This window comes from Diabrotica virgifera, chromosome 9 (assembly GCF_917563875.1).
Source record: "Diabrotica virgifera virgifera chromosome 9, PGI_DIABVI_V3a".
NCBI classification, from domain to species: Eukaryota; Metazoa; Arthropoda; class Insecta; order Coleoptera; family Chrysomelidae; genus Diabrotica; species Diabrotica virgifera.
The window spans coordinates 179,565,165-179,591,853 of NC_065451.1; the positions used below are offsets into that span (position 1 = coordinate 179,565,165).

A 26,689-nucleotide genomic window follows, 5' to 3' on the forward strand; every position below is an offset into this window, starting at 1 on the left:
TCGGATCAAGAAGAGCCAGGAGAACCGCAAATACATCAAATTAATAGTGTTGACTTAAGCTTTCAAATGGTGTCTAAGCCGTCAGAATCAGACATACACACGGCTCAGTATAGCCGAAAAACTGAAAAACTAAACTTTGAAAATTTTGGTTTTTCGACAATTACTCAACATTTCAACCTACAAATTGCGCCAATAACTTAGCGTTTATAGAAGTACACCAGACGAATTTAACGGTGTATACCTCATATCCCGGAAAATTTGAATTTTTTAGGTTATAGGCTTCATAAGTATGATAAAATCTATTTCCTGTGGGAAAAAACGGTTTCTCAAGCTCAATAATTCCTGTAGTAGCTTCAATTTTCATACTTGACCTTAGATCCATCAGATACTACTGGTCAATACGTTTCAAACTCATGTTTACTGATCAAAATCGGTTAAGCCGTTTAGAAGTTTTTAAGCTACAGAAGTATAATCCAATTTACGATTATTCCCGAAATGGTTTATGTAGTTGTAGTGGTTACGACGCTAAATTTGATCTGGCAACGGGCAATCCGACTTCATTTACCGGCCATCTCAATTTTTTTTCAATCTATTTCGAATAAAAAAAAATCTAGTGTACATTCGATGGAGACTAGATCATTTGGGAGATAATGCAACAAAGGTGACCATTTATAAAGCTTAACGTGTAATAGAGGAACATTGCATTCAACTTCATACATTTAATTTATAAATAACTTTGAAAAACTCCTGATACAAGAATAAACAACCGCTAAACGCCGTAAAAATGAGTGGCGCATAAAATATTCCAGCTACAAAAGATCTGATATGAATATTACGTGGCGCGAAAATGGATTTTCATTTGATGCAAAACAAAATTCTAGTTTTATTTTAAAAGATTTTTCCATAATATTTGCTTTTGAAGTAAACGCGCCACAAAAGAGTTTCAAAATTGAAACTGTATCAAAGTTACTCTTTTGTGGCGTGTTTACTTCAAATTTAGCAAATATTATGGAAAAATCTTTTAAAATAAAACTAGAATTTTGTTTTGCGTCAAATGAAAATCCATTTTCGCGCCACGTAATATTCATATCAGATCTTTTGTAGCTGGAATATTTTATGCGCCACTCATTTTTACGGCGTTTAGCGGTTTTTTATTCTTGTTATGGTTATAATTGCGACCGCAAATTGTTAATTAACAATTTAATTGTTGCTAAATTGTTAGTTCAATTTCCACCGACTTGTGAAACTATAATCTATACCAAAAGAGCTTTTATGTCACCAAGTTATTTAATTATTGATAATAATTACCTACCTACAATTTTAGTGGAAAATAAAAGATTTTGTTGGAAAAATCCGGATTTTCCGAGAAATATTTTGTCGAAGCAGTTCGGGAAAAAATATCTCCATGCAAATTAAATTAGGGGGAATTTTTATGTGGTTCTTTTTGGTGTAAAGTTAAAATTTTCAGAGTTATAGAGCAATTATTGAAAAAAAAAAACACAAATTCGGAACGCTAATTTGTTTACCTATAAAAAAATAGCACACTATCTGCGGACTTTGCATACCTAAATTATTAATATATACAGTCATAAGATTCGATCCCAGCAATAAAATTGCTGGTAAATAATTTTTCCCAAGAATGGCCTATTTTATGGTAATATGTTCAGACTATTATAGTTGTAGTAGCTAGTCCGGACCATACTTTAAAAGTTTAATGGATAATATAAAATGACTATTATTATTTTAAATTTTATAATGTATTGTTTATCCGATATTGAAGGCATTAAATCTGTAAACAAATAATCAGATCACCTCCAATTCGTTTATTTGCAATATATTCATATTATAGCAAGCTCATAAGAAATTTATGATTTTAGATATTCAACTTTCTGAATATTATAATCAACAATAATATTATATAGTGCAGTCACTGAAGATTTTCACCTCTGATTTTGTTGAGCCTCCATCGATTTTCATGAAAATTGGTGAGTGATTAGAGAATACCTCAAGGAACAAAGGTGACATGATGCCAACTTGCGCTTTTACCCTGGGGGTGGATGCCACCCCTTCTCGTGGGTGAAAATTATTTTATTAAAATAATACCATAAGTTGATAGAGGGACAAATTATAAGCAAAATTTGTTATATAAAGTTATTAAAATAAATCAACACTGTTTGAGTTATTAAAGACCAAAAATTTTATTTTTTCATAAAAAAATGCATGTTTTAAATCGGTTTTTCACGTATAAATAAAAAACTATAAGCTTTTTCAAAAAAGCTATTATAATGAAATTGAAGATAATAAAAAATTGAATACATTTCTAACATAAAGAACTAGACTAATGTTAGTTCAAAGTGAGTTATAGGCAATTGAATGTGTATTTTTTTCGACGAGTACTCAAATCTAAGTATTCAAGCTTAAATAACGGGAAAACGATGCAATGTCTAAAATATTCCTGCTAAACATTTGCCAAAGTACTTCGGAATACCTATCAACTGAGCTTCAGAACAAGGTAATAGCGTCAAAATTAAGCAAGTTATAATGAAAATAAAAGAACCGTTTCGAATTTTTTAGGAAAAAGTGAAAAATAAAACATACGCCATTTCCACAAAAATTAAAATTTATAGTAATCCTTACAAAATCTTCTTTATATTAGCATAAGTAATGTGTCCGATAATTCTGACCGGTTTAGAAGGCATATATTTGAAAAAAATTATAATTTATAAAATCATAATTTTCAAAATTATTGTAATTCTCATATTCTTTTGATAATAACTCCAAAAATACTCAATATACGTAAAAAAATATATATATAACCAAATTTTAGTTTTTGCTGTGCCAAATATTTTACCTTTTTTACTATTTCTATAGGGTAAAAAATAACCGAGATAGAAACATTTAAATCTTAAATTTTGCTGTGGGAACCATGCAACCAGGGTCATTTAACCTTTTATTTTTTTTTAAAGTAAGGGGTTTAAAAGATTAAGTTCAACGTGCTTAAATAGTACTTGGAATTAGCTTTCAAACAGTTTTTAGATGAACCTGATATCGTAAACACGAACGGAGTTATTAACAAAAAACAATACCTAACATTTTTTGGAAAAATTTTTTAAAGATAAATTTTGAAAAAAATTTTAAGCATAAATTTTAACGCTATCAATATGTTCGGGGGCTCATTTAATAGACATTTTTAAGTACTTTGACAAATGTTAAATAAGTTTATATTATAAAATGCATCAATTTCCCGTTATTTCAGCTTGAATACTTAGCTTTTTACTCGCCGAAAAAAATATACAGTCAATTACCTATAACCCACTTTTAGTTACCAATAAAAGGTTTTTGTAGTAAGTGGTTTATTTAATTTTTTATTAGCTTCAATTTTCATAATAATAACTTTTTTGTAAAAACTTACACTTTTTGAGTTATTGATGAAAAATTGGCTAAAAACATGAATTTTTCTCAAGAAAAATTAAAATCTTTGATCTTTAATAACTCAAAAAGTTTTGATTTATTTTAATAACTTTATATAACAAATTTTGCTTGAAATTTGTCCCTCTATCGAATTATGGGTTTATTTTTAATAAAATAATTTTCACCCCCGAGAAGGGGTGGCATCCACCCCCAGGGTAAAAGCGCAATTTGGCACCATGTCACCTTTGTTCCTTGAGATATTCTCTAACCACTCACCAATTTTCATGCAAATCGATGGAGGTTCAACGAAATCGGAGCTACTAGCTCATATCCACCTTCAGTGACTCCACTATATAGTTTACATACAGTGTGTTTGCAGTAGTTGTAGTTCTATCAAATAATCGCCAGTGTAACGCAATAAACAAAAGATAAACAAACTTTTTTATTTGAATTAGGTGAATATTTTGACGCCAGTCCGTTTCTGAAAGTGAATTATGTTAACATAATTACTACTAATCGATGAATGTTTGTATGTATAATACAGCGACCTTGCAATTTTTATCATGATTTCCTGGAGCTAGTCAAACTCAAAGATCGCAACCAACTAAGCGTGTCCCACTACGTTCAACGCGAAATTCCATTCAAACTAAACAATGTACTGTACTAAAACCATCAGTTCAAGTTCATCTTTGTGGTGGAACATGTATACAAGACAGTATTAAAGTTTATGTGATTATAAATGACATAATAGTTCCTATTATAATTTATGTGAAATCGGTAATCGGTAAATATAACAATGAGTGCGGAGTCTAATTCAAATAGAAAAAGAAATCATAGCTACACTGTACTGCAAGATGGATCTGACATTGGATTTCAAGAACCAAGAGGTAGGATGTATCAATTATAATTATGTATATTATGTGTCACTAAATATGTACGCATAAATACCGAGTTATCTGGTTTCCGTATGATATTCTGCGGTATACTACAATGTTGTCAATTTTATATTTTTTCCCTGAGTTCTTAATTATTACGATAAATAAACTGCTCGTCAAAGGTTCATCATCATCATCTAGCCTTCTGCACAGAGGCGTAGCTACCGCCGTATCAGCCGTATCAATTATACGGGGCCCCCGGCATGCAGGGGCCCCGCCATGTCGAAACAAAAATTTTATTTAAAAAAATTGAACAACATATTCTACAATTTCATTATTAGGTCGTTTTGAAGCAGTGTGCATTATTTCGACAGTGTTGTGTATTGTTATCGGTATTTTCGAGTAATAAGATATTCTTTATCTTCTGCATCCAAAGTTGAACATAGGCCTCCCTTAATTTCTTCCAGTTTTGTCGATCTTGGGCTTTCTGCAACCAATTCCCAGCAATCCTTTTGACGTCGTCTGTCCATCGTGTAGGAGGTCTACTTCTACTTCTTCTCTCTTCTCTCAGTCTCCACACTGTAATTTTTTGGGTCCACCTCTCGTCCTTCATTCTGGCTACATGGCCCGCCCAATTCCACTTCAGCCATGCTACTCGCTCTATGACATCTGTGACGCCTGTCCTTCTTCTGATTTCTTCGTTTCTGACCCTATCTCTGAGAGTCAGTCCAAGTAGTGACCGTTCCATTCTTCTTTGGGCGACTCTAAGCTTCGTTGCTGTGGCCTGGGTTAACGATAATGTTTCGGCGCCGTAAGTCATGACAGGAAGCACACATTGGTTGAACGTCTTCCTTTTCAAATAATTTGGCAAGTTGCTCTTGAAGATGTCTGATAGAGCTCCATATGCGGCCCATGCTAAGGTAATCCTTCTCTGTAATTCAGCAGTTTGATTGTCCCTGGCAATTTGGATTTCATGCCCTAAGTATTTATATTTATGGACCAATGCTATTTCGTTGACGTTGACTTTTGGATTTTCGCTTGGTACCAGGTTTGTCATGTATTGTGTCTTTCCAAAATTTATGTTTAAACCAACTTTTTTACAGGCGGCGTCTAACTCAGTAAGCATAGTTTTAATCTCTTTTAAGTTGTCTGTTATAAGAACTATGTCGTCTGCGAATCGTAGGTGGGAGAGCCTTTCACCGTCGACATTTATTCCTTTGGCGTCCCACTCCAATTGTTTGAAAGCATGTTCAAGTACTGCCGTAAAGAGTTTGGGAGATAACGTGTCTCCCTGTCTAATTCCTCTTTTGATTTTTATAGATTTGGTATCTTTGTGTAGTCGGACGGTCATGGTTGCATTATTGTATATGTTTGCTATCAGTTTGGAATACCGATAATCTATACGACTTTCCTCCAATGCTCTCAGTATGCTGTTAATTTCTATCGTATCAAATGCTTTGCGAAAGTCTACGAAAGCCAGGACCAATGGTCGGTTGTATTCGATAGATTTTTCTATAATTCCTTTATGCAGTGTAGGTGGTCGTTAGTGCCAAAGTTTTTCCTAAAACCCGCCTGTTCTCTAGGTTGGTAAAAATCCAATTTTGTTTCCAGTCTATTTGTTATTATTCTTGTAAGTAACTTGTAGAGGTGGTCTAATAGGCTTATGGGCCGGTAATTCTCGAGGTCTGTTGGATCGCCCTTTTTGTGTAATAAGATGGTAAGTGCACTGTGCCATCTTGTAGGTATTTCACTTTGGTGCAGACATAAGTTTAACAATTCCTTCCGTCAAAAGTTCCCTAACTATGGAATATTATGCTCATTTTCATAGTTGATTTTTTCGTGAATAGATTAACGGATTCCGCTAATTTTTTATTATTATTTAAGACTTTTCTTTAGTATTTACACAGTTGCGCAGAGGTTTACTCAAACTTCTTTTTTGTACTTATACCGGGTGGAAGAAAAGAAATGTTTTTCTTATGTTAAGTTTGTGCCACTCTGTAGGGAGGGCGAGGTACAAATGTTAGTTAGTATACATCGAAATCGTATTGTAGTCTAATGTTTTGTGAACATTTTATTTTTTGAATGTCCTTGATATCTTTAGAGACAAAGAAGATAGATGGTTTTACTCTTTAACAGGTGCTTTAACTGAAACAAAACTAAATTAAAAATAAAAAATAGCAGTTAACAAAACTTTAGAAAGAGAAATGCATATAAGATAAACAATTCTTATCGACACTTATAAGAGTTATTTGTCGACCAGGTAAGCGTTATGCACAGCGTAATATAAGAGAGACTAGATTGTTTAATGGAGGCCCTGTGATGTTTTGGGGCGGAATTTCCCTGAGAATAAATACGGATTTGGTGTCTACGTGGAGGCTCTTTAAATAGCGAGGAGAACATTACACAGATTTTTTTCTTTAAACACTCTGTTCCTTTCGCACTATATATGTAGAAACTAATTTCATCTTAGTGGTATGACAAGACATGGCCTCTTCGCGTATCGCATGGCGTCAGTAAAAACACATACTAAAGAATAAAACCGTCTAGTTTCTTTGTTATTAAAGGTATCAGATAAATTAAAAAAATAACATATATGCGTAAGATATGAGACTACAACATAATATCGATGTATACGCACTTTTGTGTCTTTTCCTCTCTACAAGGCGTCTCCAACTTTTGTTTCGTTTAAAACACATGTTAAAATACAAAACCGTCTATTTTCTTTGTTTCTAAAGATATCAGGGACATTCAAAAAGCAAAATGTTGACAAAACATAAGGCTACAATTAGATTCTGACGAATACTCACATTTGTACCTCGTCCCCCCTACAGAGCGTCTCAAACTTAACATAAGAAACACATGTCTTTTCTTTTACCCGGTATAAGTACAAAAAAGAAGTTTAAGTAAACCTTTGCACAACTGTGTAAATACTAAAGAAAAATCTAAAATAATAAAGAATTAGTGGAATCCGTTAATCTGTTCTCGAAAAAATCAGCTATGAAAATGAGCATAATTTTGTATATCCCTAACTTTTGACGAGCAGTTTATTAGCACAGTGCGTCCATAAAGTAACGCATAAATTCATTATTTCGTAAACCGGCGACTTTAAAGAAAAATCCCGAAACAGGTCGATTTTTATTTTTAAATTTCGATTTTCTGTCAAATATATCATACTAGTGACATCGTCCATCTGGGCGTGATGACGTAATCTATGATTTTTTTTTGAGAATAGGGGTCATGCGATACCTCATTTAAAAGGGTATTTAATTCTCTATTAAATAATATAAACATTAACCTAATTATTTATACAAGGTGTTCAAAAAATTTTTTTTAATTAAATTAGTTGAGACAAAAAGAAGAATGTATGTAACTTATTTATTTAAAAATACGTTTTACTGTTGTGAAGGAAAACAGGAAAAAAGTGTTTATTTGACAAACAAATATTGTTTTTCGCTTAAATTCAATGTTGAAGCTGCCACCCACCTGTCTCTTTTTTTCAAATTAAATTTTTCTGTTTTCTGACAGCAGTAAAATGTATTTAGTATTAAATAAATTGCATACATTCATGTTTTTGTGTAAACTAATTTAATTTAAATAATATTTTTTAGACACCCTGTATAAATAATTATGTTAATGTTTATATTAGTGAATAGAGAATTAAATACCCTTTCAAATGAGCTATCACATGATCCCTATTCTGATTTAAAAAATCATCGATTACGTCATCAGGCCCAAATTGATGACGTCGCTAGTATGATATACAGGGTGTTTGGTACAGAATGGACCATAGCTTAACCTCAGGTTCCTGAGGTTAAAATAGGCCGATTTAAGCTAACTTACCTCAGTACAAAGTTTATAATAACCGAGATTCAGGGTGTCAAAATTAAACTTTTTTTATTTATTATTGAATATTTCCTGACAGGTATGAGATAACAACATGAAATTTGGTACCTGGGGGTTTTTTGGATCGAGAAAACTAAATTCCCTACCAAAAATTATGTATTGCCCAGAGGGCGCCACATACGCCTTTCAGCACTTATTTATTACGTTCAATTTTTTTATACCCCACTTTGTATAATTTTGTTATTAAAAATTTTATTCTCCTATTAGTTTTACTTAAAAAAGGTATACTTCTTTCATCTCCCTAAACTCAACCGTTTTCGAGATAAACGCATTTTAAATCTGCGATACACCATCATTTTTAGCATAATATCATTGTAGTTCCACCCGAAAAATAACTTAAAACCATAATAATTGTGCCAGTTCTCAAATTTATGTCATTGCATCGCAAATTCCATTTGAAGAAATTTGCGATACATTTTTGGATAATTTTATGGTTTTAAGTTATTTTTCGGGTGTAACTATACAATGATATTATGCTAAAAATGATGGTGTATCGCAGAGTTAAAATGCGTTTATCTCGAAAACGGTTGAGTTTAGGGAGATAAAAGAAGTATACCTTTTTTAAGCAAAACTAATAGAGGAATAAAAATTTTAATGTCGAAATTATACAGAGTAAGGGATAAAAAAATTGAACGTAATAAATTAGTGCTGAAAGGCGTCCTCTGGGCAATATATAATTTTTGGTAGGAAATTTAGTTTTCTCGGCTCAAAAAACCCCCACATACCAAATTTCATGTTGTTATTTCATACCTGTCAAGAAATATTCAATAATAAATAAAAAAAAGTTTAAATTTGACACCCTGAACCTGGTTATTATAAACTTTGTACTAAAGTAAGTTAGCTTAAATCGGCTTATTTTAACCTCAGGAACCTGAGGTTAAGCTATGGCCTATTCTTTACCAAACACCCTGTATATGCCAAAAAATCGTAATTTAAAAATAAAAATTGATCTGTTTCGAGATTTTTCCTCAAAGTAGTCTGTTTACGAAATAATGAATGTATGCGTTACTTTATGGAAGCACTGTATTATTAACTATAAAACATTTTTTTAATAAACACCAATAAGATGAGATGCTTAAGAACAATATGATCAATGCGCAACTTTTTTCTATCATAAATTACTACTAAAAATTACTTGAGACTAGGGGCAAACTCACTAATACCCCGTTAATTTATTATACCTACAAATATTAACCTGTAAAATACAATCACCTGTACTATTAGACTCTTAACTAGCACTATAGACTCTGCTTAACTAACTCGAAGAGTTTCTTACTGCTGAATTTTCTAGCCAGATCAGTCTTGTCGAGGAGCTGGATTGCCTCAACATTGGCGTCTTGAAAAAGTCGTTGGTCGTGGCTTTTAGCAATTTTTTCAATGATCTTGATAACAGTATCTATCTATTTCTTGGTCCCTGTGGAGGTAGGTCACTATTCCTATAATACCAATGGGCGTTGACAATGCTGCTTACCACTTTGCTTTGGAATCGCTGGATGATATATAAATTATTCTTACTAGCATAACCTCACAGCTGGATGCCACATGTCCATATAGGTTGTAGAAGCAGTTCATACAAAAGTATTTTGTATGTTATGAATAACAGAGGGAATTTTGTCTTTCCAATATACAACTGTTATTGAAAGGTAGCGAAATTGATGCACTTATTTCCAGCGGGAATCGTGCATACTATGCTAATATAAGATTCATGACATCGAAATTATTGGACAAAGGAACCAAAATGAATATCTACAGAACATTGATTAGACCCGTAGTAAGCTGTATGGTTGTGAAACCTGGGTAACGAGGAAAAAAGATGAAGCCCAACTCAGGACATTCGAGATAGTCCAGAAAAGTAAAGTTTTTGTCGGGACACTTAAGCAGCCAGGTTGCAAATGAATTTTTTGGGCACTATATACCTAATACATTATAAATACAAAAATGCCCGTCACAGATCGGACGAGAAACTTAGTTATTAACAAATAAGGGTCAAAAATGGCAGTTTTTCGTTTAAATCGCTACAGGTAAAAATGGGGTAATTGAATATCTTATTTATAATATTCTTCTTTTTGTAGATGAGCCAAGGTTTAAAATGGCACTTTTTGAATTTTGGTCCGATCCTTTTTTGTTTCGGAAAGTGCAAAAATAAAAAATGTGCTATAACTTTGGCGAAAATTGCCTTAAGACTTTCATATTGCACAAAAAGTCGAGTCAAATATGCCATATAATGTACTAAAAATTTTAAGACGATTCGTCAATTAGTTTAAATTTTATTCAATTTGTTTATCGCAAAGAGCTTATTTTCGCAATGTTATTGTTCAGAAAATAATAATGACATAGCAATTCTGTGGAATCCACATGCAAGAATAATAGTTTTGTTTTTAAAGTATTGAAAAAAATCATTAAAAAGTCGTTTTTATCACTCCGAAAAAAGTTTAGTAAAATAGAGTCATTTTTGGCTTCTAAACAATTTGAATAACTTTGTTAATATTTACTATAAAGTAAATCTACTTTAGGATTTCAAAAGCTGGTATTTTTATACGAATTTTTAGAAAAACTTTTTGCCTTGGTTAATTAGGTTCAAAGTTAGCCACTTTTATTATTTAATTCGCAGTTACTTCTGTATACATCAAATTCTCCTGTAAAAGTGTTAGTTACCATACTACTCCGAAACCGCTTAGCCGATTTTTATAAAATTTTACACTTTTATCCTGTATGACGTTGACGAGGTTTTAATATATTTTTTATACCCATCAGTTATAAGGGGGGTTGCCCCTGACATCTTTTTTTATTTTTTTGGACAAAATTATCTACTTTAATTTTATATGATGTAGAATTAAAAAATACATACCACCCTTAATTTTCACTCTTCTATCACCAACCCCTATTTGTTAGTAGCCATTTATATATTTACATCTATAAAATTCTCCTGTCACAGTGTTAGTTTCCATACTCCTCCGAGACCGCTTGACCGATTTTTATGAAATTATACATGCATATTCGGTAGGTCTTAGAATCGGTCGTAATCTATTTTTATATCCCTGAGTGATAAGGGGAGTTCCCCCTAACATTTTGTAATGTTAGGTGGGGTTGTGTGTACATAACGTACTCTATAAGACTACGAGTACATACAAATTAAAAAAATTATGATTAAAATCCATCAACAAGTTCCAGCGATATTAATCGCAGCATATGTTTGCAGAATCAGTTTCATTTTTTGAGTGCACGTATTTTAGTAATTCCCCTCCACCGACCACGAATTAATTCCATTCGGACGCCATTTTTAAAGCTTTATTAACCACTCTGTTGAGGTTCAAAGTTTATTCAAACTTTTACACATAACCTAAATATATACCTTCAACTTCAAAATGACTCTAGTTAGGTTGCTTGATTGTTATAAACAAAGTAGCCGTCAATTAAATAAAAAAAGTGGCTAACTTTGACCGTAATTAACCTAGGCGAAAAGTTTTTCTCTAAAAATTCGTATAAAAATACCACTTTTTCAAATTTTATTTTAGTTTTAGCCTACAGTCAATATTAACAAAGTTATTCAAATTGTTTATAAGCCAAAAATGACTCTATTTTAGTAAAGTGTTTTATGAGTGATAAAAATGACTTTTTAATGATTTTTTTAAATGCTTTGAAAATATGACTATTCTTCTTTCATGTTGTTTTCACAGAATTGCTGTATTATTATTATTTTCTGAACAATAATATTGCGAAAAAAAAGCTCTTTGGGATAAACAAATTGAATAAAAATTAAACTAATTGACGCATCGTCTTAAAAAATTTTGTGCGTTGTATGGACTGTTTGACTAAACTTTTCATGCAATATGAAAGTCCTGAAAGTTATAGCAAATTTTTTATTTTCGAAATTTAGTTTTATTTTGCAATATCCGAAGCAACAAATAATCAGACCAAAATTCAAAAAACGCTATTTTAAACCTTGGCTCATCTACTAAAAGAAAAATATTGTAAATAAGACATTTAATTACTCTATTTTTACCTGTAGCGATTTAAACGAAAAAACTCTCATTTTTGACCCTTATTTGTTAATAACTAAATTTCTCGTCCAAACTGTGACGGGCATTTTTGTATTTATAATATATATTCCGATGGGTGAGTTGCGGAATTTAATTAAAAAATGAATATAATAAAACAAACGGTAATTTTATTATTGGAACGAAAATGTGTTTTGTTTAGGTCTCTCGGAAGAAAGGTCGATTGTTAAAAATGAGAGCGTTTGGTGCGACCCAAAGCGGCTGCCTGTCGAGTTGTTACTAAAAAGAAATACCACAACGATTACTGTTATCGTTCTTCCCTTTTGACCAGATGACTGACTAATAAATCATTTATTAGGTCTGGTGTATGCTTTCACAGTTACAACAAAAAACACTCGAATGCATAGTGAGTTGTTGACACACTTTATGTGGATGAGAAAACAGATGGTGACAGGTTAAAACCATGTTTTATATTTGAATGTGCATTTCGAATGACTAACGTTGTTTGGTTTTTGAGAAAAAATAATAAAAGAAATAAGATAATATAATTAGCAGAAATAGTAATTATAGCGTAATGCTATATATATTAGGTATATAGTACCCAAAAAATCCATTTGCAACCTGGCTGCTCATGTGTCCCGAACATGGTATATTTTTGCCTTATTTCCCTGGTGTAAGAGTAAAATACTGAGAAAAGTATAGGGCCCGGTGCAAGAGGAAGACGGTGCTGGAGAATCAGGAGAAACCACGAGGTTAATGAATTGAGTGAAGGTAATGATATTTCATGATTTGTGAAAGGCCAAAAACTGTCATGGCTGTGACATCTCCAGAGACAGGGGGATACAAAAACAACAAAGAAAATATTACAATGAAAGCGGATAGGAAGGCGAAAAAAGGACGGCCCAAAACGAGATGGTGGGATAACGTGGAAGACGACCTGAAGACAATGAACATAAGACAACGGAGAAGAAGAGCACAAGAGAGATCTGAATGGAAGAACATAGCCAGACAAGCAAAGACCCATCCAGAATTATGATGCCAAAAGAAGCTACATCAAAGTATGCATCAATTTTTTAACTCCCTGTACTCAATCGAGGTGGCTTAAATCGTAATATTTTAAAGCCTATAATCTACTGTTTTTTGTACAATTACTTACGTACCACCGTGTATCTTTTTGTGCGACTAACACTTTGACAAGAATGTCGAAAATTTTAATCTTGATATAATATGTATATTTGTCTACAAAGGAAGAATCAAATTTGTACGCACTGATCTAAAACGCCGCAATTTCAAGCCATAATCTTTGTAATGAAAGAACATTGAACTTGCTTGCTAAGGCCATTAGAATATGAATAGGCCAGTAAAGAAAACAATACCTGAAAAATCTTATTCGGGCTTTTGAATGTACTAAAAGTTATATGAGGGATAGCTCATAACAAATACTTGAAGCCGACAGAAGAGATTTTGCTCTACTCTGCAATTATAAAAAGTGAAAAAGAAAATATTTTTTGCCTATAAAACGTTTATTATACATTTTAGAGAAAAATGGTTAGAATAAAAATTGTAGATTTTAAAAAGTTCTTTAGCTTAAAATACACAAACAGTTGATCAGGATAAATAAAAAAATCCCTTATTTTTGCAGTAATGACATATAGCAATTTTGATTATTTGAGTGATAGCTCATAACAAATACTTGAAGCCGACAGGAGAGATTTTGCTCTACTCTGTAATAATTATGAAAAGTGAAAAAATAGTTTATTACATACCTAGCGGGAAAGTACTCTATTATAGCCGAGCGGCAAGGTAGTTTACCAAGTTGCGAAGCACCGAGGTAAACTACAGACGCGAGGCTAGAATGAGTTCCCGCGAGGTTTGTATACTATTTTACTCACAATCGGTTAGTAGTTTATGGATTTCTAATACTCACTATCTACCAATAATAATTTCGTTTCAAATATCTGTATACATTTTCATTATGTGATAAGATGAATTATTTTAAGTAACCTGTGAGATCGTTGCTAGGTAACAAAACAAGTTTGTTGAATCTGACATTTAGGCGATACACGACGCCATTAATTGTACATATAATCAAATTTTGTTTATTTTACAAAAATGTCTGATAGTGAATTTGAATGTACGCCACCAGGACTGCGGGTAGCTGCAGAGAGAGCTACTGAAGGAATAATTCCTGAAAAAATCAGGGAGAGGTATGAAAACACCTATGAACTATACAGTAAATCGTGCGTGGCTAAAGGTGTGCAGCATACCTCTGAGACGGTAGAAAAGTGACAGATGCTAGCCGGGAAAGTACTTTCCCGGCTAGCTGGGATAGTGAAGTAAGTAATAAGTCGCTTCCTGATTACTTCAAAGGTTAGAAATCCATAAATTACTAATCGATTGTGAGTAAAAATATTTTTTGCCTATAAAACGTTTATTATACATTTTAGAGAAAAATGGTTAGAATAAAAATTGTAGATTTTAAAAAGTCCTTTAGCTTAAAATACACAAACAGTTGATCAGGATAAATAAAAAAATCCCTTATTTTTGCAGTAATGACATATAACAATTAATTATTTGAATCAATTTCAGATGTATTAAAAATTTTTAACATTTTCTCAAAAATGTTAGAAAATATTTATGTTAGAAAATGTTAGAAAAATAAGAAAATCTTTTGAAAAAGTGCTTAATTTTTATCTTATAAACATCTATAATACCTTTGATTACTTTTACGTCAAGCGCTTGTAAGTACGTTCACAGAAAAGATGGTGAAAAAAACAAAATCCAAAAAAATGAACCCATGGAAGCCCTCTTGTGTGCCGATGACCTCCTAATATGGACATCAAGTAGCAGTCTGAAAGCGCTGGAGGGAGTAGTGAACCAGGCTCTAAAAAATCTAGAAAAATGGGCGGTAAAAACTGCCTAACTGTCAGTACAAGCAAAACCGTATATCAAGTACTTATCCTCTCAACAAAACAGACTGCTGTCAAGCTGACATACAAAGGAGTCGATCTGGAAAGACAGGATGTAACAAAATACCTGGGGGTGTACATAGGTAAGAAAATGACGTGGAAACCTCAAATCGACGACATTGCAGAGAAAGCCACAAAGAGATGTCGACTGCTTAAACGTCTCACAGCAACAAAGTGGGGCGCCATGCAAGATGTCTTGGTAGTAACATACAAAACCTTATGTCCGGTCGATATTAGAATATGGGAGTCAAGCTACAATAACTGCTAGTACAAACACCACCTCCAAGCTTGAAGTCGCCCAGAACACTGCCCTTCGCGTCATCACTGGTGCTCCAAAATCAACACCGATTACATCAATGGAAGCCCAGACCGGTATTGAACCAATACAATGCCGCAGAGAGCAACACGCGTTAACCTTCCGGGGAAGGCAAAGACCAATACTTCCATAAAAATCAGACGAATATAAACAAGCAGCCTCACGTCTTAAAACACAAACCACTCCGCTTACAATAGCAAATCAAATCATGGAAATATACCACATTGACCTGGCTCAGCGCAAATTACACTGGCCGCTGTCTACAGAATTACGTCTTGAAAACCATAATGACCCGAAGCACTAATCGTCAGACATTGTCCTAAGGAAAGCCGCCCTAGAGACAATACACACCAAGTACCCAGCGCATGAGTGGCACCACATCTACTGCGATGACTCCTCGATGTCCGACTCGGGAAGAACAGAAGCAGGATATGTCTCAACGTTCTCCAAAGGCTCCATAGCTGTATGGATACCCCTCTCACCAACTATGACGGCGAAGTTGCTGTTATACACGAAGCTGTTAAAAATCTTGAGAATTTCCAACACACTCAAAAAGTTGCCTTCTTCATCGACTGCCAAGCGGCAATCCTCACCCTATACCGACTGTGCCAAAACAATATCTTGCCGCGTTTAGCTATCGAACTTGTTGGAAAAAGGGTGGTTGATTACTTTACAATGGATACTTAGTCATGTCGGTGTTGAAGGGAGTGAATCGGCGGATGAATTTTCAAAAGCAGGCACTACTCTTCTACAGCCCCTTAGCTTCCAATCGTACACATCAGCAAAGTCCACCATTAGAAGAGGAATATTGGACCTACCTAATAGGGTCATCAATGCCTCGCAACTTGCCGAGACCCATTAGTGTAGCCGTGTTCAGAACAACTACGGGGCATGACTACCTGGCCTCTCATCCTCATCTACATCGCATCGGCGTCCGCGAAAATGACAACTGTCCACTATGCAATCAGCCCTAAATGGATGCTGATCACCTCCCAGTATGTCCAGCCCTGATAACAGACCCACCCGAGAAGGAAGAAGATCGCCGAGGAGAAACGGCTCGTCTATTTATACTGCAGCGCTCCACCAAATGGCTAGCATGCCAAGGGTTGGCGTTGGCTAGTAAATAAATAAGTAAAAAATGAACCGCATGCAGCTCGTGAGACGTAAGTTGCCGTTCTATAGTCTCGTGCGATGATCTCCATGGTCTATTGAGATTGTGTTCATTCTAAGCTTTATCACCTCATCATTTGCGAAAAGAAAACAGTTATCCATTTCTGTATCCGTTTTATATTCTATCTATACTATTTCCATTTTCATTTAGTTTCATTCTTTATCTTCTTCATGTGTCATGTCCTTACAGAACATTAGTTACCATCATTTTAACTTTTTTCACTGCCACCTGCCACCCTAAATACCATGCTTGTAAGCTTGTATCAATAATAAACCAATCTCTTAAGTTCCTCAACCATGAAGCCTTTATTCGTTGTGGGCCGCGTTTGCTGCTATTTTCCCAACTTAATTTAATTTATTAGCTCAGCGTTTCTCAACTTTTTACCATTTGCGCCCCAATTTTCCATAATTATTTTCACCGCGCCCCCCCCCCCCCCTCGTTCAATAACAATATATCTATGCAATAATAATATACCTTGAGCAGCATGAAACCTAATAAACTAAAAAAACATTGGGAAACGCTTCATAGTGAGTACATTAACAAACCCCGAGAATTCCTCGAGTTAAAATTAAAATGGCGTGAAAAGCTAAAATTAGTTTAAATAAAAACTTTGACTGTGAATGAAATAGCTTTACTTGCCTCTTATAAAGTCTGATATTAAATAGCCAGATCTAAAATGTCTAACACTATTGGTGAAGATCTTATATTACCAACTGCAATCAAAATTGTAGAAACTGTGTTTGGAGATAATTTTGCTAAAAAACTGGGGTGTATACCTCTATCAAATGATACTGTTGCCCGCCGAATTGGTGATATAGCTGAATATGTACAGGATCAGCTAATCAGGAAGTTGCGTGAAAAGCTGTTTTCGATTCAGCTTGATGAGGCAACAGTAGCAATAAATATGCTCATTTTATTGCCTAAGTTTGATTTTGTGATGGCAGAGCAGTAGTAGAACTACTTTTCTGCAAACCAATAGAATTGATAGCAAAGTCGCTTGAATTATTTGCTATGTTAAATGATTATATAAATGAAGCAAAAATAGAGACACTGTATGATCAACAGAGAAGCTCTGGCTCGAATATTGTGCTAACTACGGTTGTAACAATAGTTAATTATCTAGATAAAAATGAGACCTTTGAAAACTAGAATCTTTTCTGTACTTTGCAAAGAGATGGATGCAGTACATTCAGCATTATTATTTTATTGTGAGGCAAGCTGGTTATTACGTGGGAAATTTTTACAACGTGTTTTGAATTAAGACATGAAATCGCCATTTTTCTAGAAGAAGAAAAGAGGCCGCAAGCCTAGATGTTTCACGATGGTTTATTTTTGATGAAATTGAGTTACTTGGTTGATATATTCGAGAAACTAAATATTTTGAACTTACAACTTCAAGGGCCCAATACACATATATTTAATACGAATGATAAAGTTACCGCTTTATGTAGAAAATTGAAATTGTGGAGCAGAAATTTAAAGCAAAAAACCTAGAAATATTTGAAAATGTGGATGAATGTTTTAAAACTTACCAGGCTGAAGAACAACACGTGAAAGTTGTTTTTGTAACCATTGAAAATCATTTAGCAATGTAAACCGGGAGATATTAACAGAAGTTCAACCACGATTTTCTAAGTCCTGCCCTTTGCAATACTGGAAGGTTAGAGAAGGTACTTACAATTTGTGAAAAAATCCACGGGTTTCCTGTGACATTTTTCTGTGAAAATTAGATTTTCCATGAATAAAAAAATTGGGAGTTGCGATGAATTTTTAAGTCCTGCCATATCCATAGAATAACAGGATACTATCTATTTTATGAAGAAAATTTTTTGGGCAGGACGGTCGCAAAAGTACTTAGGGAGTATACATATATACAAATATGTAATGAAAATAATGAAATTTTCATGATTTTCTAAGTCCTGCCAACTTAATAAATTAATTATATTTATTTCAAAATGACCAAAAAAAATATTGGCATGACGTCACCTAATGTTTAACTGCACTTGTTTCTTGGAAAATTTTGTATAAAATTTTCACTCTGGTTCCGTGATTTTCTAAGTCATAAAATAAATTTTGTTACAAAATAAATAATTTCAGTATACATTATGCAAAATGGCAGGATGTTTAGTTACACCTTTTTTACTATATATAGTTAAAAAATTTGTAAGATAATTCGTGGAAAATTACACGATTTTCTAAGTCATGCCATTTCGCACATATCTCAAGAAGGTTAATATAAATCTATTTTCAAAGAGGCAGGATGGTTGTATAGTTATTTCGTATAAAAAAATTAAATTATCTGTCTGTAAAATTATTTCAGGGTGTTATACAAACATATTCATATCACCACATTTTTCTTGAGTCATACCATGTCGAGTATGCTTAAAAAACACTAATCTAAAACCGTTTACAACTTTACAAATGTCATCAGACCATCTGGTTGGCGGACGACCTCTACTTCGATATGCTTCGTCTAGAAGAAGCATATCGATGTCTTGTAATTAGTTTCTTTAAAATAGCTGCAGAACGCTTTTATTTGGAAAAACGAAAACTGGTACACTTATTTATCTTCCAGAGGTCAATTGTCAAATGTCAATTATCAATTGTCAATTTTTAGTACCGGTCATAGGGGTCCGTTTGGGTACGGAAACGGATATATTATCGAATAACTTTTCTGTCTAACTTTTAAGCATATCTGACACTGGATTATTGAATTCTGGGATAGTTTTGTACTAAAAGGTACTTTTGCTTTAACTCAGAAGAATACGCAATTCAGTGTTCTAGAAAAATCGATGTGAAAAATTTTTCGCTTTTTGGTTTTTTGAGTTTAAAAGAATTTAGAAAAATTCTATTTAGAAAAACGAAAACTGCTACGTTTATTTCTCTTCCAGAGATGAATCGATTTTATCAATTGTGAATTTCTAGTACTGGTCATAGGCCTCCGTCTATTTAAAAGTACGCCCACCAATAAAACGAGTGTGATTCATGTGCCTGAAACTTTTTTATCTTCGAGAGGCCCCACACCAAAGAAACATAAAACATGACACGTTTCATGAAAATAAAACACAGTTAAACAAATTGAAGTCCGCACACACAAGAAGCGAGTGTGATTCATGCACATAAAACATTTTTATCTTGGTGAAATCTGTTTCAGGAAAGAGATCGTGTTGTATTTTTCGGTTTCAGTTTCATTGTTTTGGACAGTTAATTACGTGCATAATATGAATTCCAACCAAGAATTTAATATTGCATTGGTTTCTGTTGTAAAGTAGAATGAAGAGTTGTACAATTATTATAACCTGGAGAGGTACTCGAATAGGTAATGATAAGAAAATATCAGTTTTCTTTAAACCAGGACCCACAATAAAACAATGTAGATGTTTGAATACTCAGTCTATAAAATTATTTAAATTTGGGAAGATGATTACTTAGTTCGTTTGCAACCAAATACGTACTATGATTATGATGTTGGGCAGTAATAAAAAGTTGCCGCAAGAGTAACAACCTCGTCATCATTACTTTCCATTGTTGGCTATACAAATTTTCATTTTGTTTCTTTGATTAGTATATAATATGAAACGGTTTCGTCCTTCACAATTCATTTTGTTTCATGTTTTACGTTTTATGTTTTACTTCACGTTTCTTTGATCTGCGGCCTCCCTTAGAAAGTAATAAAGGTTTGCCATGACAGCAACGACCTCGTCATAACTTTCCATTGTCGACTATACAAATTTTATTTTTGTTTCTTCGATTAGTATATCACATGAAATCAAATGTTTTTTCACAATTTATTTGTTTCTTATTTCAAGTTTCATGTTTCACGTCTCATCTTTCACGTTTTGTGTTATTTTAATCTGCCTTAGGAAGCATTTTCAGATTAGTTGAATTGTGTTAAATTGCCGTAAAATTATTAAATTTATTAATTGCCTTTATTGCAATTATTAATTGCCTTAAAATCAATTTGTTGTTATTAATTTATTTTGTTGCATAGCAATTTTATCCCGCCTTCTTACTTGTTCGAACACAAAATACACACGCATGTAACAGGCGCTGAGTTGCCGCACTCAACTCGTTTTCCTAATATTGTAGGATTGTAGATATTATCCTGATATTGTTTCCTATATTTGATAGCAAAATTTACTAACACTAACAACACCAGAATAACGATTTTTAAATACAGCATCTATCTACTTGCAACTTTTTGCATTGTGTTCAGGATAACATCAGGAAAAGGTGTATAATATAAAAATGGGTAGAAATTGCATTTTAGTGCATAACATGCATCCAAAAGTGCATAAACCTGTAAAAATCGGTGTATGAAGGGCAAAATTTTGTTATTTTTGAGGTTTATGGAGTTACGAATACGCAAGCAGAACCGACCTCTGAATCACCTAGTGCCCAGAGTTGCTGCTAAGGCACGCCATCTGGAGTTTCGTGGGATATCGGCAATAAATTAAAAAAAAAAAAACAGAATATTCGATGGTTTTTGGGATGGCCGAACACGAATATGACATTACAACCGACCCTCGGAGCACCTGGTGCAAAGGGTGACTGATCTCTAATTTAAGAGAGTTTTTGGAGGTCGATTCTGATGGCGTATTCATGTTCAGCAACCACAAAACTCTTCGAGAAATCTACTTGCATCACTTTAGTGTCTGAAAGCCTCGAAATTTAAGAATACGGCGTGTATATCAGTCACCCCGGGCACTAGGTAAAGATCTGTTCTAATGTGACATTCTTGTTCAGAAACCCCAAAAACCACCTGAGTAATCTGTCTGTATCAATTTACTGCCGAAATTAATATATAAATATGGTATAGAAAATGCTTAGCAAATAAAAAGGTACCATAAAATATAATTTTATTATAATACTAAAATACAGGGTGTCCCATTTAAGAAAACTCAAAAAATACTCATTCCGATTTCAAGTTTCAACCAACCCCGTATACTAAAATTAAACATTTTGGTATACTATTAATAACTGACAATAGTAGACTATATTAAAAATCGTTTAAACATAAATTAATAGAAGTTTGGATATCAAATCACTAACAATATGTATAGGGTGTGAATGTTCCTACAAAATAAAAAAAAAAACGTAATTATATTTTAAACTACCTCGTATAATATTTCAAAACACTATATTTTATTAAAGAGAACATCGAGTAGAATCCAAAAATGTAAAAATATACAGGGTATTCCATTTAAAAAAACATAAATTTTTGTCACCCTGTGAAAACGGGTAGCCCTGTATATTAGAAAATACTGTTAAATTATAGTCCTATCTGTGGCACATGTTTTACCTAAATAACTTTTTTCGTATATCTTACGACAAACGAGTAATTGGACTAGCCCACACTAATGCCCCACCCTGTATACAAAATAACCATAAAACCATCCTGCCTCTTTGTATATAGACTTATATTAAGATTCTTGAAACATGTGCAAAATGGCATGACTTAGAAAATCGTTGACTTTTTCACGAATTTTCTTACAAATCTAGGACTCCTGCCGTCTTACAAGAACTGTTTAACCTTCCTGCCGAGTACCGAAAAGGTATTGATTGTATTTGAGTATTATAACTTTTTAAAGGCAGGACTTAGAAAATCACGGAATCAGGGTGAGAATTTTCCGCAGAATTTTCCAAGGGACAAGTATACTTAAACATTAGGAGACGTGATGCCAATATTTTTTTGATCATTTTGAAATAAATATGTTTAGTTTATTAAGTTGGCAGGACTTAGAAAATCATGAAAATTTCATTATTTTCATTACATATTTGTATATATGTATACTCCCTAAGTACTTTTGAGACCGTCCTGCCCAAAAAATTTTCTTCATAAAATCGATAGTATCCTGTCTATCTACGGATATGGCAGGACTTAGAAATTCATCGCAAAACCCTATTTTTATTTTTTGGGAAAATCTAATTTTTACAGGAAAATGTCACAGGAAATTTGTGGATGTTTCCACAGATTGTAATTACATCGTCTACCCTTCCAGTATTGCAAAAGGCAGGACTTAGAAAATCGTGGCTGAACTTCTGTATAATATCTCCCAGTCTAATGCTGACAAAAAATTTTAAAAGATATTTTTTTGCCGACGACCAATTAATACGTACCTAATAGTTATGAGTGGGTCGGGAATCCGTTACAAATTAGTCAATGTTTTAGGTGTTTCTTTTTTTGATATTTTCACGCTCCCCCCATTGCTAAAAGCGCGCCCCCCTAGGGGGGCGCGCCCCACAAGTTGAGAATCACTGTATTAGCTTATACAAGAACTAATAACTTTCAAATACCTGGGAATTAATCTATCAGCCGACAACGATATCGAAGAAGAAGTAAAAGACCAAATAATTAAACTCAGTAGGGCGGCGGGATGCCTAAATGACACAATTTGAAAAAACAAACATCTAAGAGTGGAAACAAAGGCCCGAATATATGTCATTTATTAGGCCAGAATGACTGACATGGTAGAAACAAGACCAGACACAAGAAAAACACAAATTTATTTATTTAGCGTATGGCTTAAGTACATCATAGAATATATTTAGATTTATGCATTGTACAATGCATCACAAACAGATGTCCAGTTCTCTTATACAGGGTGATTGATTAGTGTGAGGAAGCTCAGTAGATCTGTTATAGTAAAAATTACAAAAAAAAAGTTATTGACAAAAATTATAGGCAGCTTTAAACTCCACATTTTAAAATTAGTTACAATCTTACAGGGTGTTCCATAAGATGGTGGCAGACCAAACTTATGTTTTTTTAAATGGAACACCCTATATTTTATTTGAAATTTGAAATTTGCTTCACTTCCACATCACAACAGTGTAAAGTTTTATTATGTTATACCGGGTATTTAAAAAGTTATAACCAATATTACCTGAAAATCGTATCAAGTTTAACTCCCTGTATAATTAAAAAGGAGTATAGGAAAATTGATCTATTGCAGCCATAGTTTTTAGTAATTGTTAAAAATTATAAAACATATTCGTTTTCCTAATATTCGGTAAATAAAATACAGGGTAAGTCAAAATGCAAGTACATTATTCTCTTGGTAATTTTAAATAGAACACCCTGTATTTTATATTACTATCGAGAAATACTAATATCGTACTTCAAATTTTATGAAGTACTCCCTATGCCTAAAGTTATCAGTTTTCTAGATATTTTTATTTTTCCATCAAAGTATTAATTTGGTAGATATTTTAACGTTTACCAATAATTATTATTGTGAGTTGGCCATGATTGATTTGTCAGAAACTGACAGTTTGACATTATTGTTTATTAATTCAGTATTGGGATACACCGTAAATTAGCAACAATTATTATTTAGTAATTCAGTAATTAATTTATTTTAAATTAGCAATAATGAATTTTATTACTGATGAAATGGTAGATATGATCTGGATTTTGGGGGAATGCAATAAAAATTCATTACTATCAGCTAGCATTTATCAAGAACGGTTTCCAGATAGGCGGCAACCTAGACAAGATACATTTGAAAAATTGAAAGATCAGTTTAACCGCACTGGTTTAGTGAATTATGAAAAACATAAACGAACAAAAACTAGTGTGACAGAGGAAAACGAAATGTGTGTGTTGATGGCAGTTACAGAAAACCCACACACAAGTATAAGGAGTATTTCCAATGAACAAGAACTTAGTTACTACTCTGTTCAAAACATTCTATCTAAAATCAAGATGCACCCTTATATTCAAAAGCACCAAGAATTAAATAATGATGATTTTCAGAAACGAATAGTATTTTGTGAATGGGCCTTAGAAAAAATTAATGAGCAGAGGGATTTTTTTTATTATGTCCTATTGGGTGATGAAGCTACATTCCGTCGATATGGTTCTGTTAATAGGCATAACTTTCACTACTATTCAACAAGTAATCCATAAGTACCACATAGTAACACATAGTCAAACAAGATGGTCTCTAAATGTGTGGGGAGGTATCGTCGATAACCATGTAATAGGACCATATTTTTTGAAGATAACTTAAATGATGAGATTTATTTAGATTTTATCGTAAATCAGTTACCGATATTATTAGAAGAGGTTCCACTTAATATACGTGAACAAATGTGGTTTCTACATGACGGTGCTCCTGCGCACCACGACGAATTAGTACGTGGTGAACTTAATGATCAGTTTGGTGAAAGATGGATCGGAATAGATGGGCCGGTAAGGTGGCCCTCAAGGTCACCAGATTTCAATAAAATCATTTTTTTTTGGGTTACGTTAAGAAAAAAGTATATAAAATACCTCCAACAACAAGGCATGATATGAAAAATAGAATCCGAATTGCATTTCAAAATATTTCTTTACAAATGCTTAGTAATGTAAGCAACTCATTCAATGACCGCTTTCAAGTATGCATAGATGTTTTGGGAGGTCATTTGGACACCTTACTTAATTAAGATAAGTTAAAATTACTAATTAATGCCAAACTGTCAGTTTCTGACAAATCAATCATGGCCAACTCACAATAGATATTGGTAAACGTTAAAATATCTACCAAATTAATAAAAAATAAAAATATCTAGAAAACTGATAACTTTAGGTATAGGGCGTACTTCATAAAATTTGAAGTACGATATTAGTAATTTTCGATAGTGATATAATATACAGGGTGTTCTATTTAACATTACCAAGAAAATAATGTACTTGCATTTTGACTTACCCTGTATTTGATTTAACGAATATTATAAAAACGAATATGTTTTATAATTTTTAAGAATTATTAAAAAACTATGGTTGCAATAGATCAATGTTCCTATACTCCTTTTTAATTATACAGGGAGTTAAACTTGATACGATTTTCAGGTAATATTGGTTATAACTTTTTAAATACCCGGTATAACATAATAAAACTTTACACTGTTGTGATGTGGAAGTGAATCAGATTTCAAATTTAAAATAAAATACCGGGTGTTCTATTTAAAAAAACATACGTTTGGTCTGCCACCATCTTATGGAACACCCTGTAAGATTGTAACTAATTTTAAAATGTGGAGTTTAAAGCTGCCTACAATTTTTGTCAATATCTTTTTTTCGTAATTTTTACTATAACATATCTACTGAGCTTCCTCACACTAATCAATCACCCTGTATATTCGATTGACCCTTCCGTTGACATTACAAAGTCTATAGGGTCGCCTGTGTATGCTCTGCGTGGGCAGTCCTGAACAATGTGAGTGGTCGTCTGCCTTGCAGAGCCGCAGTCACAAGAAGGCGAGGGAAGTTTACCCCATCTGTAGAGGGAGTCGGCGCATCTTCCACAGTTTGTTCGAATTCGATTAAGGGCTGCCCAAATCTTACGGGGACTTTCAAATTCGCTAGGTTTTCCTATGATGTCCGGTAGACTATGGTAATGCGGATCTGTCTTACTTTCCCAATCTTCTCTCCGTCGGGTATTTATGTCAAAGTTGGTTTGCTGCAGCGCTTGAGCAGATTGTAGAGGGGGTAACCTGGATCGGAGACGATTTCCAAGGATATCGGGGATGTCGTTGTGGACTAGAAGCTGGCGAGTGTCCATTATTTTGTTATATTCTTTAACCAATGCATGTTCGCGGCGTAGGTTGGGTGGTGCTATATTACCAAGGGTAGGTAGCCACATTGTAGGAGTGGGCTTAATTGTGCCTGTTATCATACGCATAGCACGGTTTAGTTGGGTGTCGACCAGGTGGGTGTGCCTGCTATTTAGCCACACTGGTGCACAGCATTTTGCCACCGGATATATCAGGCCAAGAGCAGAGGATCTTAAAGTTGATGCTGTGGACCCCCATGTAGTGCCGCAGAGTTTCTGTATTATATTGTTGCGTATTTTAAATTTTGCTGCTGTTTTCGTCAGGTGTTCTCTGAATGTGAGAGTTCTGTCTAGAGTAACCCCAAGGTATTTCGGGTATTTATTGTGTTTCAACAGCTTATTATTAAAATACACTCGCAATTCTGTTTGCCAGCTTGTTGTTGAGATGAAAAGCTGATACTTCAGTTTTTGTAGTACTTGGTTGTAGTCTCCATTTCTTAAGGT

At 33.5% G+C, this 26,689-nt stretch overlaps 1 protein-coding gene across 3 annotated transcripts in view; it reads left to right on the forward strand.

Annotated features, from left to right (window-relative positions):
* The window catches only part of LOC126892156 (phospholipid-transporting ATPase ABCA3-like), a 361,018-nt gene that overhangs the window by 89,870 nt on the left and 244,459 nt on the right, over positions 1 to 26,689 (forward strand). The window contains exon 1 of one of the 3 annotated variants that reach the window (XM_050661615.1): positions 3,946 to 4,298. The exons of the other annotated variants lie outside the window; for them this stretch is intronic. Coding sequence (XP_050517572.1) covers positions 4,208 to 4,298 — 91 coding nt within the window. The 5' untranslated portion in view covers positions 3,946 to 4,207. Of the gene's footprint in view, positions 1 to 3,945; positions 4,299 to 26,689 lie in introns of those variants that run through there. 3 annotated transcript variants of the gene reach the window in all.